The sequence below is a fragment of the Larus michahellis genome, chromosome 7 (assembly GCF_964199755.1).
Source record: "Larus michahellis chromosome 7, bLarMic1.1, whole genome shotgun sequence".
Classification (NCBI taxonomy): domain Eukaryota; kingdom Metazoa; phylum Chordata; class Aves; order Charadriiformes; family Laridae; genus Larus; species Larus michahellis.
Genome location: NC_133902.1, coordinates 52,864,495 through 52,879,204, shown reverse-complemented (window position 1 = coordinate 52,879,204; position 14,710 = coordinate 52,864,495). Strand labels below are relative to the sequence as shown.

The following is a 14,710-nucleotide window of genomic DNA, read 5'->3' as shown; positions in this document are numbered from 1 at the left end:
CTTTATATCTCCATGTGAAGAGACTGTCTCTCCTCCTCGAGTCAGACACGGGGCTGTTGGTTTGTTTTCTGACAGTGAAGTGCAATTAAAACTCTTGTCCCTTTTGAAGTTAGCTGGTGAGAGGGACCCGCTGCCTTCCCAGAAGCTCCCTCTAGACTGATTACATAAACTAACGATTACTTGGGAGAAAGTGTGACAGAGATTTGGACCTAATTTTCCTTTTTCAAAAAAAGTGTTTGTATTAGAAACATCTCTCTTAATATCTATATAAACAGAATCCTTCAGGGGGAGAGTGGGGAGGAAACCAGTCCTTTTTTAAGTGACATGCTGCATAGAGCGGCTTTTAGCGATCTGACAGCCAGTGCGCCCATATGGCATGAGAGCTGCTGGGGGACCTGGAGGAGCGGGAGGCAGCGGAAAGCGTGTGGAGGTGGTGGGGATGAGAAGCAGGGTGGTAGCAGGACCCAACAGGCACTAGGGAGGACCGTGACCACCTCTTCTTCTTCACCTGGACTGAAGAAGGGTCATTGTTAGGACCTGTGAGACAGATGGTGAGTTGTGGAGATGGGCAAAATTAATATTTAACAACACAAACATAGCTCGTTTTGGGCTAGCCATGACATCGCTCCTGCCAACAGCATCTGTAGTGTTCCAGAACTGCATCCCTGTCTCCTCAGCCAAGATAAATGAAGCTTAGCAAGAAAAGGTTCAAGGGGAAAAGTGGCATGAAAAAGGTGGTACCAGTAATTCCCAGCTCCTGCGGGAGTGGGGAGGTGGTTCAGCCTTTGGCTGGTTCCCGGGAGAAGCTAAGGAGAGCGCAGAAGAGAGGAAAGAAGCCTGCAGCTGGTGGGGGGTGGGAGAAGCAGCTGGTTTTGGGATTGCAATTGAGCTACCAAGGAGGGCCAGAGAGGAGGATCACAGCTAGATTTGAATCGTAATATTGTATGTGTTGCGACCAGTGGGGAGGCACAGTGAACGTGCCTTTTTCCTGCCATGCTGCTGAATACCTTTTCACTCAATGCTGTGAAAGGAGAATATTTTTACATCCCAGAAGTGGAAGTGAAAGGGCTGTAGTTAAAGGAGAGGGGGAGGAGGGGAGCTAGTAGAAATAATATATGAAATTAGGGCAAAGTTTTTGGGCCAGAATTAGCAAGATGCATTCTAGGAAAAGACGAGGAGCTAAAATTTAGTTACTCGGCTGGGAACTGGGTTAAAATTTTGCCACCTAATAAGCCAAGCACTGAAGCATCCCCTGTGGCTTTTTTTTTTTTTTTTTGTTAATTTCTACAGTAGATTCAGAAAGAGATCAAAGTCACAACATCATCATCAACAAGTTTTCCTTAAGCCATAAGATTACTGCTGCTTTTGCTTTCCTTGAAAGCGGGGACAGAACTGTTGTCACGGTTTTGAAGACCCTTCTTCTCGGCTGCACTGGTGGGGACAATGGCTTGGATAAGGTGGAGGAAAGCTGCCTGCTGGCTTCTGTTATTCCTTTCCCAGGGTCAAAAAAAGAGCATCCTAGGAAAGCTTTCTTTTGGGAAACTGTCACAGCATAAAATCTTGCATAAAATAAATCTTAAACAGGGACATGGCAGCTATTAGAGTGCTGTGTGATGAGATGGCGGTGCAGGATGGGCACCTCGCTTTATGTACAGTGCTGTTTTATACATGAAACCATCTAATAAGATATATGTGTCCTTTAATTAAGGTCTCATGTACAGTGTAGTAGTAATGAGGGAATATGATGACAAGAAATGGAAAAGGAAAGAGCTTTATTTACCACGCTGAGAAGCCTTTATCATATGGAAATGATCAGAATTTAAATTTTTATCATCTGTCACAATTTGCTGCTGCTTTAATTAAAGTAACACCAAGGACGTGTACAGTGAGCCTGGCTAGATATGCTTCGTGCTCTTAATGAGTGTCAGATGGGAAGGCAAGGGGTACAGAGAGGGCAGGGCTGCGGGAAGATCCGGAGGGAGATGGTGCCAGATGGCCAGGCTTATTTTATTAATTTAGATCTCCATTACGGCTTCGCTTTTCTTCATTTCTCCAAAGGATGAGTTAGTTGGATGGGAATCATTTCACAGCCACAGTAGGATGTGTTTAACTCTTCGTAGCCCGTAGCACTGCTGCAAAGCATGTGTGTCAGTGGTGTGTCCCATTGGCGTGTGTCCCGTCGGCCGGCCACCTCGGCGAGGCTCCATCCCAGCTGCTGAGCCCACAGCAGCCCACCCTCCCTCCGCTCATCTGTTGAATCCCTCTTAGCAGGGGCTTCCAACCAGTGCAACCAGCTGCTGTACTAAACTGGTCCCATCTTCCGATCAAGGCAGCATTTTGAACCATTTCTCTCCCGTTACCGCCTCACCTGCTCGGGCAACCTGCCGCGGGGGCTGCCCGTGCTGCTGGGCTTTGCCATGTATTTTGGCCTGATCTCTTACATCTGCAAAACCTTCTTGTTACTAGCAAGTAGCCTCGCTCCTCTTCTTCCAGCTCTTGGGTGCCTGGACACCCAGAAAGCATAGCAAAGTACTGAGGAAAGTGAATTGGAAAGATTTTTTTTTTTTTTTTTTGTTCTTCGCTTTTGTCTTTGTGTGTGATGTGCTCAGTTACTGAGGTATCTGCCGCCTCCCCGTGGGTGCTGCGAAAAGCTGCACACAACTGGAAACTGATTTTAGATTACTACATAGATTTAGGGTTTAGGGGGGGGGGAAAAAAGGAATATCGTATTCTGAAAATCTGTTTGGCACAGACTAAGGCAAGAAGCTGCTGAGGCGTTTGCATTAAGAGCAGTGTTTTTTAATTTCTTCCCTTTCTGTGTCCACTGTGATGACAAAGGAGCTTTGATTTGTCAGGTCTTCTGCATCAGCAGTGGTTATTGGATTAGTGTCAGCAACAACATGAGCTTGTCTCCTGTGATTCAATGAAAAAACCACCAAACTTAGGAAGAATTTCTAGTTCCTGAATCCGCTATTAAAAGCTTGTTCATTAATTCACTTTTTATGAGTTGATTCCAAAATCTGTATCACATTTAAGTCATTCTTGGATTCCAGTAAAGAAGCTAGACTAATTTTGATCACAATTGCATAGTCAGAACAAATGGCAAGACACATTTCTACATACCGTGAGTTTAGTGACACATGCAGAAAACCCCCTGAATTCACCCCAAAAATCTATGGTATGTACCATGACAGGGAAAAACCAAACCAGCTCAGAATAATGTGCCATGCAGAGGATGAAACCTCGCACTATAACACAAGGAATAAGGCATAACATTTTCAAGATTCTGAATTAATAATTGGACTGTATCAGTAATTTTCAAAATCTCTTGTATTGGGATTCACAGTTTTTTTCCCAAACTATGTGAATTTGTAATTGTTTGCAGGTCCATCCCCAAGAATTTTATAGGTGTGGGAAAACTGCATTTTGTCAGCCTTGGGCTGACAGTAACATAACTTTTGAGAGCAGAGTAATTTGTGCTGTCACCTCCACTGGGTCTACAACATTCAGTTCTGGGCTAGTGACAAAGCTGGTGCTTTGCTGAGGAGGAAGAGGAAGACAAGAGATAGGGATGCCGGGGAGCCATTAGTAAGGTTTTGGAGAGTCTGATGCTGAAATAAGAGATCTCATGTAGTCATTGAGTATTGGCAAGTGAGATGGGAGAGAAAAACAGCATTAAACTGTCGATCGTTGTCGAGGTTGATGGAGCATATCGTTCTGCTTCAGATTATTCTGAAGTCTTACACATATGCTGTATATTAAATATCTAATAAAATAGTAGAAGAGATTAGATAAAATCTCAAGACCACTTAGATTTTGTCAGGCGATCAAAGTTAAGTCTTTGGGCATGGTGTACATACATTTTTGAGAAGGATGCACAAAGTTCAGAGGCATGAATTTGGCAAGGATCTCAAATTTCAAGTACTTTTTGCAAAGCTTATCCAGTGCTTTGGTGTCACTTCAGATCTTCTGGAAGCTCCCAGCTTTCCTTGCTAGGCTGACAGCAAGCAAATATTACCAGTCCTTCCTTAGGCTTAGTGCTTCAAAATTGCTTGGGTATTTTCCAGTTGTTTTGTTAGAATAATTTTACAAATCCTTTTTATCTTGCTTTACTCAGTCCTCGAGTTCTATGTTCTCACCGCTTCTATTTTACTCTCTTTCCCTCAGTCCATTTTGTCTTAATATTCAATATTGTACCAGGAGCAGAGAGAATGAGCTCATGACTGAGAGTGAGTGAAGTAGACTTTGAAAATTATATGACATAAAAAATGGTATAAAAATATATTGAATGATTTATTTAGGGATGTGAGTACATTATACCGGTAATCTAATTCCCAGTATCTTCCTAAGCAGCTTTCAAAACCATTTTTTGATTTCTTTGGGTTTTGAATTGCTGCTAAAATAATGAAAATGGAGGGAGCTGACGATGAATCATCATGACAACGTTTACTATCAACGGGGATTTTTGCCAGAATGTTTTAATCAGTAGCGGGGTCCCAGTGGCACTGGCCCACTTAGACCTGCAGATAAAATAAATAAATAATTCTTCCTATTTCCTTTGTTTGTACTGATGTTGCAGCAGCTTAAAATAAAGCTTCTATTAAGAGTAATAAATTAATCTATTTCAAAGCTCTGTGGCAGGCAAGCGTGCTAAGAGCTCGCTTGGGTTTTTCTGCATAGCCCGTGGGCTGATGTACCTCAGGGGGGAGAAGGCAGAGGGACTCCTTTAGGCACCTTCTTGCAATGCTGATGTTTCATCACCCTGGAGTGTTTCCTCCCACCCCAACCAAACACTAAGTAGTCAGCACAGAGAGGTCGGTGCCTACAGATGACCTTTTATTTGCCCTACCTAGACACGCAGCCTTCTGTTGAGGGAGCCCATCTTACACGTTCAGAGTAAGCAATGTGGGTATTTCTGTAGCTGTGAAATGAAAGCCCATGGAAAATCTGTTTTCTAAGAAAGAGCCAAACTTTACTTTGCACATCAGTATCAAAACTCTTACGGATGTAGTTTGGACCAGACTTTACCTTACAAGAAGGAAACCAAACAAACCCAAAGCAAGTGCAGAATCGGAATCAATATTAAATGGTTATTTCTCACACCAAAAATCACCAAAGGTCTGGTAAGTTGGATTCTACTCTCAAGCCTTTGTCCTGCATGTGGGAACTTGGTTACTGATTGCATTAGACGCTAGATCACTAGGCCGTCTGCAGTCAGCCCTGCAGGTATATAACCTCCCGATTCTGAGGAGTTTGGGTCAATTCAAAATTTGTTGCTTGGAACCATCATTAATTATGTTTGCAAAAGCAATTACAGACAGCAGTATAAGCAAAATAAACACCAGCTTTTGTGAAAGTCCTAACTTGGGAAATCTTTTTCTCAGGTTATATACTTCAGTGGCACAAATAATTGCACAATAACTAGTACTATTTGTCATTTAATATGTGAGGCATGACCAGAAGATATACTAATGTCTGATATCTTTTTTTTCAGGACGATTTTCTGTATAGTGTCTCTGTTCTAAGTGGAATCCTTTGCACTGTCTTGGCAGTAATCAAATTTATGCTGGGAAAGGTCCTCACAAGCAGAGCGCTGATAACCGATGGTGAGTGTGAAGTTGATCCTGCTACATTTATAGACTCTTCCAGGGAATGTTGTAGACACAGAGGATACGAGTGACCCCCACATGATGGCAACTGTGAAAGAGCATTGAAATAAGGTGGCCACTGGGAAACGGAAAAAAACCCAAACCCAGAACAGTCTGTGGTACCACTAGCCTCTCAGCTGAAATGGGTGTGTGTGGTGGAAGTCAAACAGTTAACGTGTGGATAGTAAGCAATAAGGGAGAGTTAGAGGTAGAGCATAGAATGACTTAGGTGTGTATTAGTCAGAGGTTAGACTACAGAGGGGGGATATGACACCACTTTATATAGGTTTGGTTGTCACGTCTGTCCTCACCGCCCATGCCTGGTGAACAGTTTCGTCCCTACAGTTAGAATGAAGCAAGTCTATTGCAGAAAACGCCTCCCTGCCTTGAGCAGGAATCGCAACCATCATTCTTATGTACCCCCTGTAGCCTTAACTTGCCACAGTAGTGCTGTTCCTGCCACTCAGTAGGGCTGGTGGACCATCACATGTGTAAAACAAAGCCTTTGCCTGCCCCACACTCCTCCTGCCCTGCTGCAGTTTGGCACAAGGTGAATCTCATCCACTATATCCTTAGAAGACTGCACTGCCGGTACTCTGTTGGCTCGGGTGTGTAGTGCCTGACTGTTGCTGGTTTTAAAGCCGTGTTTAAAGTCACATTTTAAAAGTGGGTCCAGATACACCTCTTACTGACAGGGCTCAAGCTTGTGAACCTTCAGAAAGCCACAGGGATCTACTCTGCAAACAAGCGAGGCCACTGATGGCGGAGACTTCACAGCGCCCTACAGATTTCTACCCGTTTTTATCTGCAAGCACAGGGCAGTCTGAAATACTCTGTAAACATACACAGTAGGGTGTTAATGATTCGTGGATTGTGGTACATAAATTATTTTACTCCACTAAAGATTTCACTTTAAGGAAATTCAATTTTCAGCTTACTCTAGGGATACACACAATTGCTTTATTTTAAGTAATTTAAACATACTCAGAATTTTTTTCGTGATAACACATATTATCAGTATTTATATTTTATATTGTCCCATTTATATAAATACTTCACGAATATTTGTACTTTAAATAAAAAATAAGCAAGAAAAAGGAATCAAACCAGCAGTGCGGGGGTTACGACTCAGCTACTGCCTCCCTGCGTTTGTGAGTCTCTCCCAGCAGACCACGCTCTTCAGTGATCTTATTCTTTGCTATGGACTCTGCCACCCTAGACATTCTGAAACAAAAAGTTGTCCAACCTGCACAAAGGATCCTGGGAAGTGCAGACCAGTGCCTCTGTCTGCCTTCGCTGTCAGAGTGCAAGTGGGACACATCCGCTGTTTCAGAACTGGGTCTAGGCAGGCAAATTATTAACCCTCCCTTTAAAAATAGTGGCTTGTTTTTGCAACAGAGCAGTTTTTTCAGACAAAATATTAGCTGAAAAATTCCTGAATAAGGCTAGCTCTGAATTGGTCTCCTGTATGGCACAGAAATCTCTTCCCCCATAATTACATCCTCGTGCTAATTATATTGCTTCTGAGCTGGAGATTGCTCATTCTTTGATTAAAAAAATTAGGGAATAAAGTACACAATTACCTCGGTCTGGTTTTATCTCTCTTTTCTCTCCTTCGGAACTACTTTAGAAAATGTAGGAGGCTGATCTTACCGTGTGAGGTTAAATATCTTCTTTCACAAGACGTATTTACATATATACTTGATTTATTAACAGTCAGGAGGAGACAATGTGATTCAGCAGCTGAGGCAGATTTAGCACTCCCTTGCATATCTTTTTTTAGTGTTTTCTGTTTCCTGCTAATTTACCTCCTGCGATCACTGGCTGTAGACCAACAAACTGTTTTGAGTAACAAGAGCACATATTTTTCTTCCTGAAAAATAGGTTTATTTTCAAAACAGCAAATTCTCTGTCGTACGCGTCAAAGTATATTATTGATTTTTTTAAAGAATAATTTTGTTTTAGAGTAGGGCTTGATAACAATATCTCTTTAAAGCCTAAATGTATGAATCCTAATAAGGCAAAATGTTATTTGTACAATTTGTTTATAGCAAAAGCTCATGACCTTTTAGTTAATAAAACCATTCGTTTCCTATCTTGAATTTTGTAACATCTCGGAGGAGAAATGCAGAGATGTGGCAGTTGGGTGTTGTCAGCCAACTTTCCTGTAGGTTTCAGATACCTGTTTCCTTCCCAGATTTAGCCGCCTGTTTTTTCCTGTGGTGGCCTTATGTGCAGAACGTGGTGTCTGGGTGAATACCTGCAGACATTACATCATTTCCTGCCTCACCAGCAAAGAAAGGTTTGATGGAAAAAGACAGTCAGGAAGAGAAAACAACTTCCTTTGGCAGTAGATTTTAGATCCTTTGGAAACATCAGACAATAATGGCAAGAAAATGTATTATTACCGCCTTTTGCCTATCGTGGTTATAGGTTCTGACTTAAGATGGAGCAGGGGAAGTAATCCTGGTTTAAAATCGTAGTTAATTAATTTATACTTCTTTAAATACACACACACACACAATATATTTCATTGACATGTATTAGCACTATTAAGTTATATTGCCTGGGAATAAAAAAGGATCGGGATTCATCTAGGCCAGAGTGTTGACAGAGTGATAATATCTATTTTGGTTTAACTCTACGGGTATAATTAATCCAATAATCAGGCATTTACGTGCAACACCTGCGATACCAATGGTAGCATGTACTGCCCAAGTGCAAAAAACCCCGACCCCTTTTTCTTTGCAGGGCTGGAAGCCGGAAACCTTTGTATGCCCCGTTCTGCCCCAGACTTGCTGAGTAACACGTGCTTTTCCCTGCCGGGGTTTCCTTTGCTTTGATGGACCTACTGCTGGGGATCTGATGCATCTTCATCACAATATCGAGGGTTTCTACAACTAGTTCAGCTGTAGGGATACCTAGGAAAGGTCACTTTTTAGCTACATCTTTCAGAAAGACTAACGTGATTTAGGTAAGGACTGACTGTGAGAGGTCTGGATCAAAGGAGACATTCAGGAATGTGTCGTGTACGTGGCTGTTGGCAGTCATGGGGAATTGGAAGAAAGCCGGCTAAGGACTATAAGCAGCAGCTGACTAGAGTTGACTCACCAAACAATACAGAATAGCTGAAGTTCTATTTTTCATTTGTTAACTAGGTTAAATAGTATATGTATCTACCAAACGAATGCATTATCAGTGACTTTCTTTTTGTAGAACAACAGTAATGTCTTTTGGATCATTGAGAAAAAAAAAAAATCAGAAAAAGGGAATTTAGGGGAAAAAAACATGAACACAAGGAATGACTTAAAAAAAAACAACCCAAAACAATAACCAATCAAACAAGAGTTGAAGGAAAAATAGCATTAATTATTCCAAAAGCTCTGGGAGAATTTTGAAGGGACAATCTTGGAGACAAAGAGAAAAGGTTTGAAAAAGAAAGAGGAATCTAAGAGGATGTTCATAAAAATTGTGAATAAATTGATAGGAAGCCCCTGTGATATATCCAAGGCATAAACAGAAAATGCTTGTAGGATTATCCTGTATGTCTTCCCTAATGCATTCAGCAGCGTATGCAGCTCTAAGATGTAGTGCCAAATACATGGAAGTAAATACATGAAATGGGGTGAAAAGCTTCAGGAGGACGTCTTTGAAACGGTACTGTGCAAAACCATTTTCCTTTTCATGAGCTCCTTGGGTATACTGGACTCCAGTGTCCGCCTTTTCGGAGAAAGTGAGAGCCCTTGGGTACCTTATAAAGTTCAAACCAGGGCTATTTGCACGTGCAGCAATGGTACATGTATTACGCAGAGGTTCTTTGGAAGATAACTGGGCTGCAGCATCGTACCCAGGGCTGCAACCAGCCAGCCAGTGTTTTACAGCTCAAAGATACTTCATTCATGGTGATAAGCTACAAGGGATAAGTGCTTGACTGTCAGAGTCAACATGGAGCAGGTCCAGTATTTTGAAGGAATATTGCTGCTTGGAAAATGACCATCAAGAGGTGAAAGTCTATGAAGTAAAGAGCAGTTAGAATTGTGATTTAGAGCTAAACACAGAATGAAAAAATCAAGACGCACAGTACAGGGAAATTAATGTAAATTATTTATATCAGCCAGGATGAGTAACAGTGTTCTTAAATGCTGGTCAGACACCAGCTATTCCGTGTTTGCTCTGCTGAAACGAAGGGTGGCAAAGACCTCTGGGTAACCACATGTTATACAGGGCAAGAGCGCATAGGTGCCACTGTGTAACCTCTCCCAAGGCTCTGTGCTCCTCACTGGTGGCACTGGTATAGTAACGCCTTCTCTCCCTACAGATTACCTCTTCTTAGGTGAGACGGTTAAAGCAAATTCCTGGAGATTTGGTTCTTCCTTTAATTATTTCTTTCCCCCTCTTCTAGGTTTCAACTCTCTTGTAGGTGGAATAATGGGATTTTCCATCCTCCTTAGCGCAGAAGTTTTTAAACACAACTCTTCTGTCTGGTATCTGGATGGCAGTATAGGAGTTTTAATTGGACTTACAATATTTGCCTATGGAGTCAAGTGAGTATCTCCTGCTAGCAGGTATTTCGGCACGTACAGCAGATGGGCTGGCTCTCTAATGTAATAAGCTGTAGCTCTTAAATGCTTATATCACTCCAGTAAAATCAGTCACTGGAATTTAGCAGACTAGCTGCCAGTGCTGAAGCAGAGGGTGTGGCAAGGGTTAAAAGATTGTGTGTGTCTCACATCAGCTGGAAAGAAGCCAGGGCTTACGAAGAAATTGGAATAATTTTAGAAGACTTTTGTATATGTGAATTTGGAAATACCAGGTTTGAAATATTTGAAAAATAACCACAAATCTTGGATAAAAATAGTCCTTATTGCCTTTATGGCACATTTCAAAGCACTGCTTTTTCCCAAAGAAAGTCTAGGTTAAAGGTAAGGCACCCGAGTTTAAAGAATGACCTTGCTAGTGAGTTCCATCGTATCCCTACCCTCTAGCAACTTCTGAACTGAAGGTTAGCCAGTCGTGTTTCAAATGTTGTTTCTACTGAATTTTAAGATGTTTTCTTGATTCACGACACCAGAAATAGAATAAAATAGAATGAAATTTTGCCATGCGCTTCATTGCTGCCACAATTTCCCTTGGCTGCATGGAATCTAACTAAGGATTTTGTCTTTTATCCCCCTTTCTGCCATCAGAGAACAGGAGAGCTGTAGCATCTTAGTTAATTGGAATTGTGCCTGGTGAGAAGCAGACTTTGGCCAGGCTGCAGTAAGCTGTCATCTGGAAGCTGTCTGGGTTTTTTTTAAACCTGGAAAATTAAATTAACATTTTAATGGGGAATACCTTTCTTGGAAAAAAATCACTATAATCGCTATTTCCATTGTAAAACTAACTGTTCTGGAAAACTGTAGAGGTAAATCCATACAAAAGTATTTATTTAAACATCCCAAACAGCATCAGAAGCATTTTGTACTGCTACTGAAACTCATGCTACGTACATGCCATCGCGCTGCTTGACAGCGTGCTCAGCCATTGTGTCACCAAGACACAACGAAGGATAAAACTAAATTCTGATTTGGCGACTACCCGGTTATATAGTTCGTGAAACTTCTGCAGTTCTCCTCTACGTCTTGCAGCAGCCTGGTGTGAAACAGGTTGCTACAATACTCCCTTTCCGAAGCCCCCACGGCGTCTCCGGCCAAAAGCGAGTGCTGCTGTGCGTTTGAATTTCTCAAGGCAGCCCTGCGGCCAGGCTTCCTAAAGGAGAGCCCCCTCTCCACACAGTTCGTTTTACACCCCCTTTTAGGCAGAATTAATTGTAGGACGGAATTAATTCTGATCGGGAGAAAGCTCGATGAGGCTGTTACAACAGCGGAGTTCTTTTTAATTCATAAAATAAATGAATATTTATAAGTAAAGAGAACACCCCAGTTCCCGGGCTTTCCTGGTCTCTGCATCAACGCTCTTGTGCTTTCCTCTGCAGGTTGCTTATCGATATGGTACCCCGCGTAAGGCAAACGCGCCACTATGAAATGTTTGAGTGAAGATCACACCTTCTCCTCTGTAAGGACTGTAAAACTACAGCATCGTACATTTTGGCAAGTGGTGCCAACGGTATTTTACTAAATATGCAGTTTGTTTCCCGTGGTCTGGTTTTGTTGACGTTTGTTTTAATGGGAAATCTCTCTGTAAAACTGGCATATGTGCACACTGCTTGCAATTCAGCGAAACAGCAGCATTTTTTTTCAAGTACGCTATTGATTCCTGTGACAATAGAAAACATGCAGTTTGCAGTTTTAACCCAGCTGCCATGTTGTATATTCCAGAGTGAAAGTGTTCTTAATGGTGTGATAAGCCTGTGGGTAAAGAAGTGCCAGTTTCAGATCTTGGTTTTTTCCTCCCCTGGCCTGTATTTTCCCAAACACATGCTGTACCAGGAGTACAATCCTCGCTAACCTCTTCGGCTAACAGAGTATCCTATGTAGAGTCCTGACACCAAGAGCTGTGTTGCTTAAAACACTTAAGTAGCTACTTCCTCCCCTTCCATTCAAATAGACGCACAGAAAGAGCGGGTACAAACCCTTCTGTGATCAGAGAGATAATTCATTTTATCCTAAATTAACAGAAACTATACCTCTTCAATTTAAATTCTATTTTTCTTAACGAGACACTGTTCATAGCTTTGCATGGACCAAACAAGCACACACAGTATTACTGTACAGACCAAAGGCAAAAAGTCGTGCAAGGAAGAGGAGCTGCTTGGGGAATGGGATTTTCATCTCCTGTTGTACTTTACACAGAGGTACCAGCGTGCGTGACTTTGTGGTTGCTCTGTAGTCTGATGATGGCACAGCAGTGGCTCAATCTGGTGGCCAGGTACAGATCTATTTATTAGATTTAGATTGTCCTGTAAAGGTGTTGCTCACCTTCCATCACGCATCTTCTATATTACTTAATAGCAGGTTAAATTATCAAAGAGTCTTGATGTATAATCAATAAAACTGGTATCTATTTTATACAGTATCTGTAAGTAACATTTGAAAACTTATTTCCAGAATGTATCATAGAACAAAGTCTTCCTGTATAGCAGCCTATTAAACTGGATTCTCTGGCTATATCTATTTTCTCTTGACTTTATATATTCCAGGTTGGTTTTCACAACACAGAACCAGAATTGTTGCTTCTGTTTACACCTTACAGTTTGAAATAGGACCACAGTAAGTAGCCAAGTAGCCAGAAATGCCCATGTCTACATGACAATAGGCTACACAAACTCGAGTAGATGTACAATTAGACTGATTTTTTTTTTTTTTTTTTTACTGGTGCCTTGTGATGCTAAAACCGTATTTCCCATCATATGGCACTTAGCAAGCCAGATCCTTAAGAATCTTTAGTAAAGGCCAACTCCAGACCACCCAAAGGTTTCCCTGACCTGCCAGTGCCTACATGAGCTGCACAATACGGATGACACTTTACGGCAAAATGATTTTTTTTTTTCTGCTCCTATAGTTTGTTTACACATATTTTGGGTCAGTTAAGTTTCTATAAATATTTGTATGCAAACTTTATAATACTGTTGCTCTCAGTGGTGATGCTGCTTGTGCCTTGCTGTCATAGGATGATGTCAGAGATCATCATGTCACTCATGTAAGCACGTACAACGCTTACAAAGCACCACTTCATAAATGCATTCAGCAAGGACTCCAGAAAGTATAGGAGTTGTCACTGTCCTCATCCCAGGTGGATTTTTAAGCATCAAATACCACCCCAAGACCCTTTCTTCCTACACAAGTTCCTGATCCATTATCCTTGGATCCAATGAAGTTATCCTTATCCAATGACGTTTCACACTTCTTCCTGCAGCTCTGGAATGCTCTCAGGGGATGTTTAGTAAGTACAGACTCCAGCTGCGTAGCCTTTGAAAAGGAGATGCGGTTAAAAAAGTTAATCATACTTTTTCTTATCAGATTAAATTAAATCAATTGCAAAAGCTTTTCGGTTACCACAGGTGCTTCAAAGCATTTCTGATATTAGCAGGTAAATACAAGAAAATAACTGAAATACTTGTGATACGTAAAAGACCAGAAGATAATGATACTCGGAAATGAAAGCAAATACCTGCTGCTAAAGCCAGCGAGCATCAGGGAGCCTTTGTGTGGTACATGACAATAGAAGAGAAAATAACTGCTCATCCAATTCACGGAGCTACTATGCTCTAGCCAGCCACCCTCAAAGGTAACCGTTTCTATATTAGTTTCCTTTATTAAATGTCTGTGCCAGTTGATTTTTCTATCTATGCAATAACAAGCGTGCTTCCAGCTGAGCTAAGCGAAGGTGGACTTTTTTTCAAAAGCTGAAATAGCTCAAAAGCACTTGGACTAATCACCCAAAACTGGGCACTGCCCAACATAATACTTTGCTTGGTGATCACAGGCCGCAGAAGCATGTCAGCACTGCCAAGTCCTCTTTGGTGTGCACAGGACACAGGGCAGGAGCTTCAGTCTTCACACAAGAAACAGCACTGGCCAGTACAGAGACTGCAAACTGACACTTATTAAAGTCTGGCCAGACTCAGAATTGCAAATTAATCCCTGAAAGTGACTACGAGTCTGAGCAGGGGCTTTGAATTTGGCCATATTGTTCAGCAGAGAAGGAAGCTATCGGGAACTCTTACAGTAAGGATTATACCAGCTGCAGTCTTGAATCCCAAGCCATGCCCCGTGTGCCCCAGGTAGGCATGAGGTCTGTTTTTAATAATGGAAAATGATAGTGGTCCACTTACAGCTAAACGCTAGATTCTTTGAACCCAGATTGTCATCCAGAAATTTGCTGATTTAGATCCATTTCACTTCTAGCAATATTAGATAAGCCATAAATAAGCTTCATCCAACCATGATGGAAAAATGGAGCCTCAAAAGAAGCTCCTTGCTGAAAATGGTGCTCCAGAAATGGATCTGAAGTAACGACCCCAGACAAGATGCTTCTCAGACGTGGTCAAATTCAGCTCTAGGCACACCTGCATCTGGGAATGCACCATAGCGTTGCACACCACTAATAGCACCATTCGCAGT

General features: G+C 41.8%; 1 protein-coding gene across 2 annotated transcripts in view; it reads left to right on the top strand.

The window, feature by feature from the left end:
* Nucleotides 1-12,756, top strand: part of TMEM163 (transmembrane protein 163) — a 100,999-nt gene extending 88,243 nt beyond the window's left edge. For both annotated transcript variants that reach the window (XM_074595025.1, XM_074595026.1), the window contains 3 exons: nucleotides 5,495-5,606; nucleotides 10,051-10,192; nucleotides 11,623-12,756. In XM_074595025.1, the coding sequence (XP_074451126.1) occupies nucleotides 5,495-5,606; nucleotides 10,051-10,192; nucleotides 11,623-11,683 (315 nt within the window). In that variant the 3' untranslated portion in view covers nucleotides 11,684-12,756. The remainder of the gene's footprint in view (nucleotides 1-5,494; nucleotides 5,607-10,050; nucleotides 10,193-11,622) is intronic.
* The last annotated feature ends 1,954 nt before the right edge of the window (nucleotides 12,757-14,710 follow it).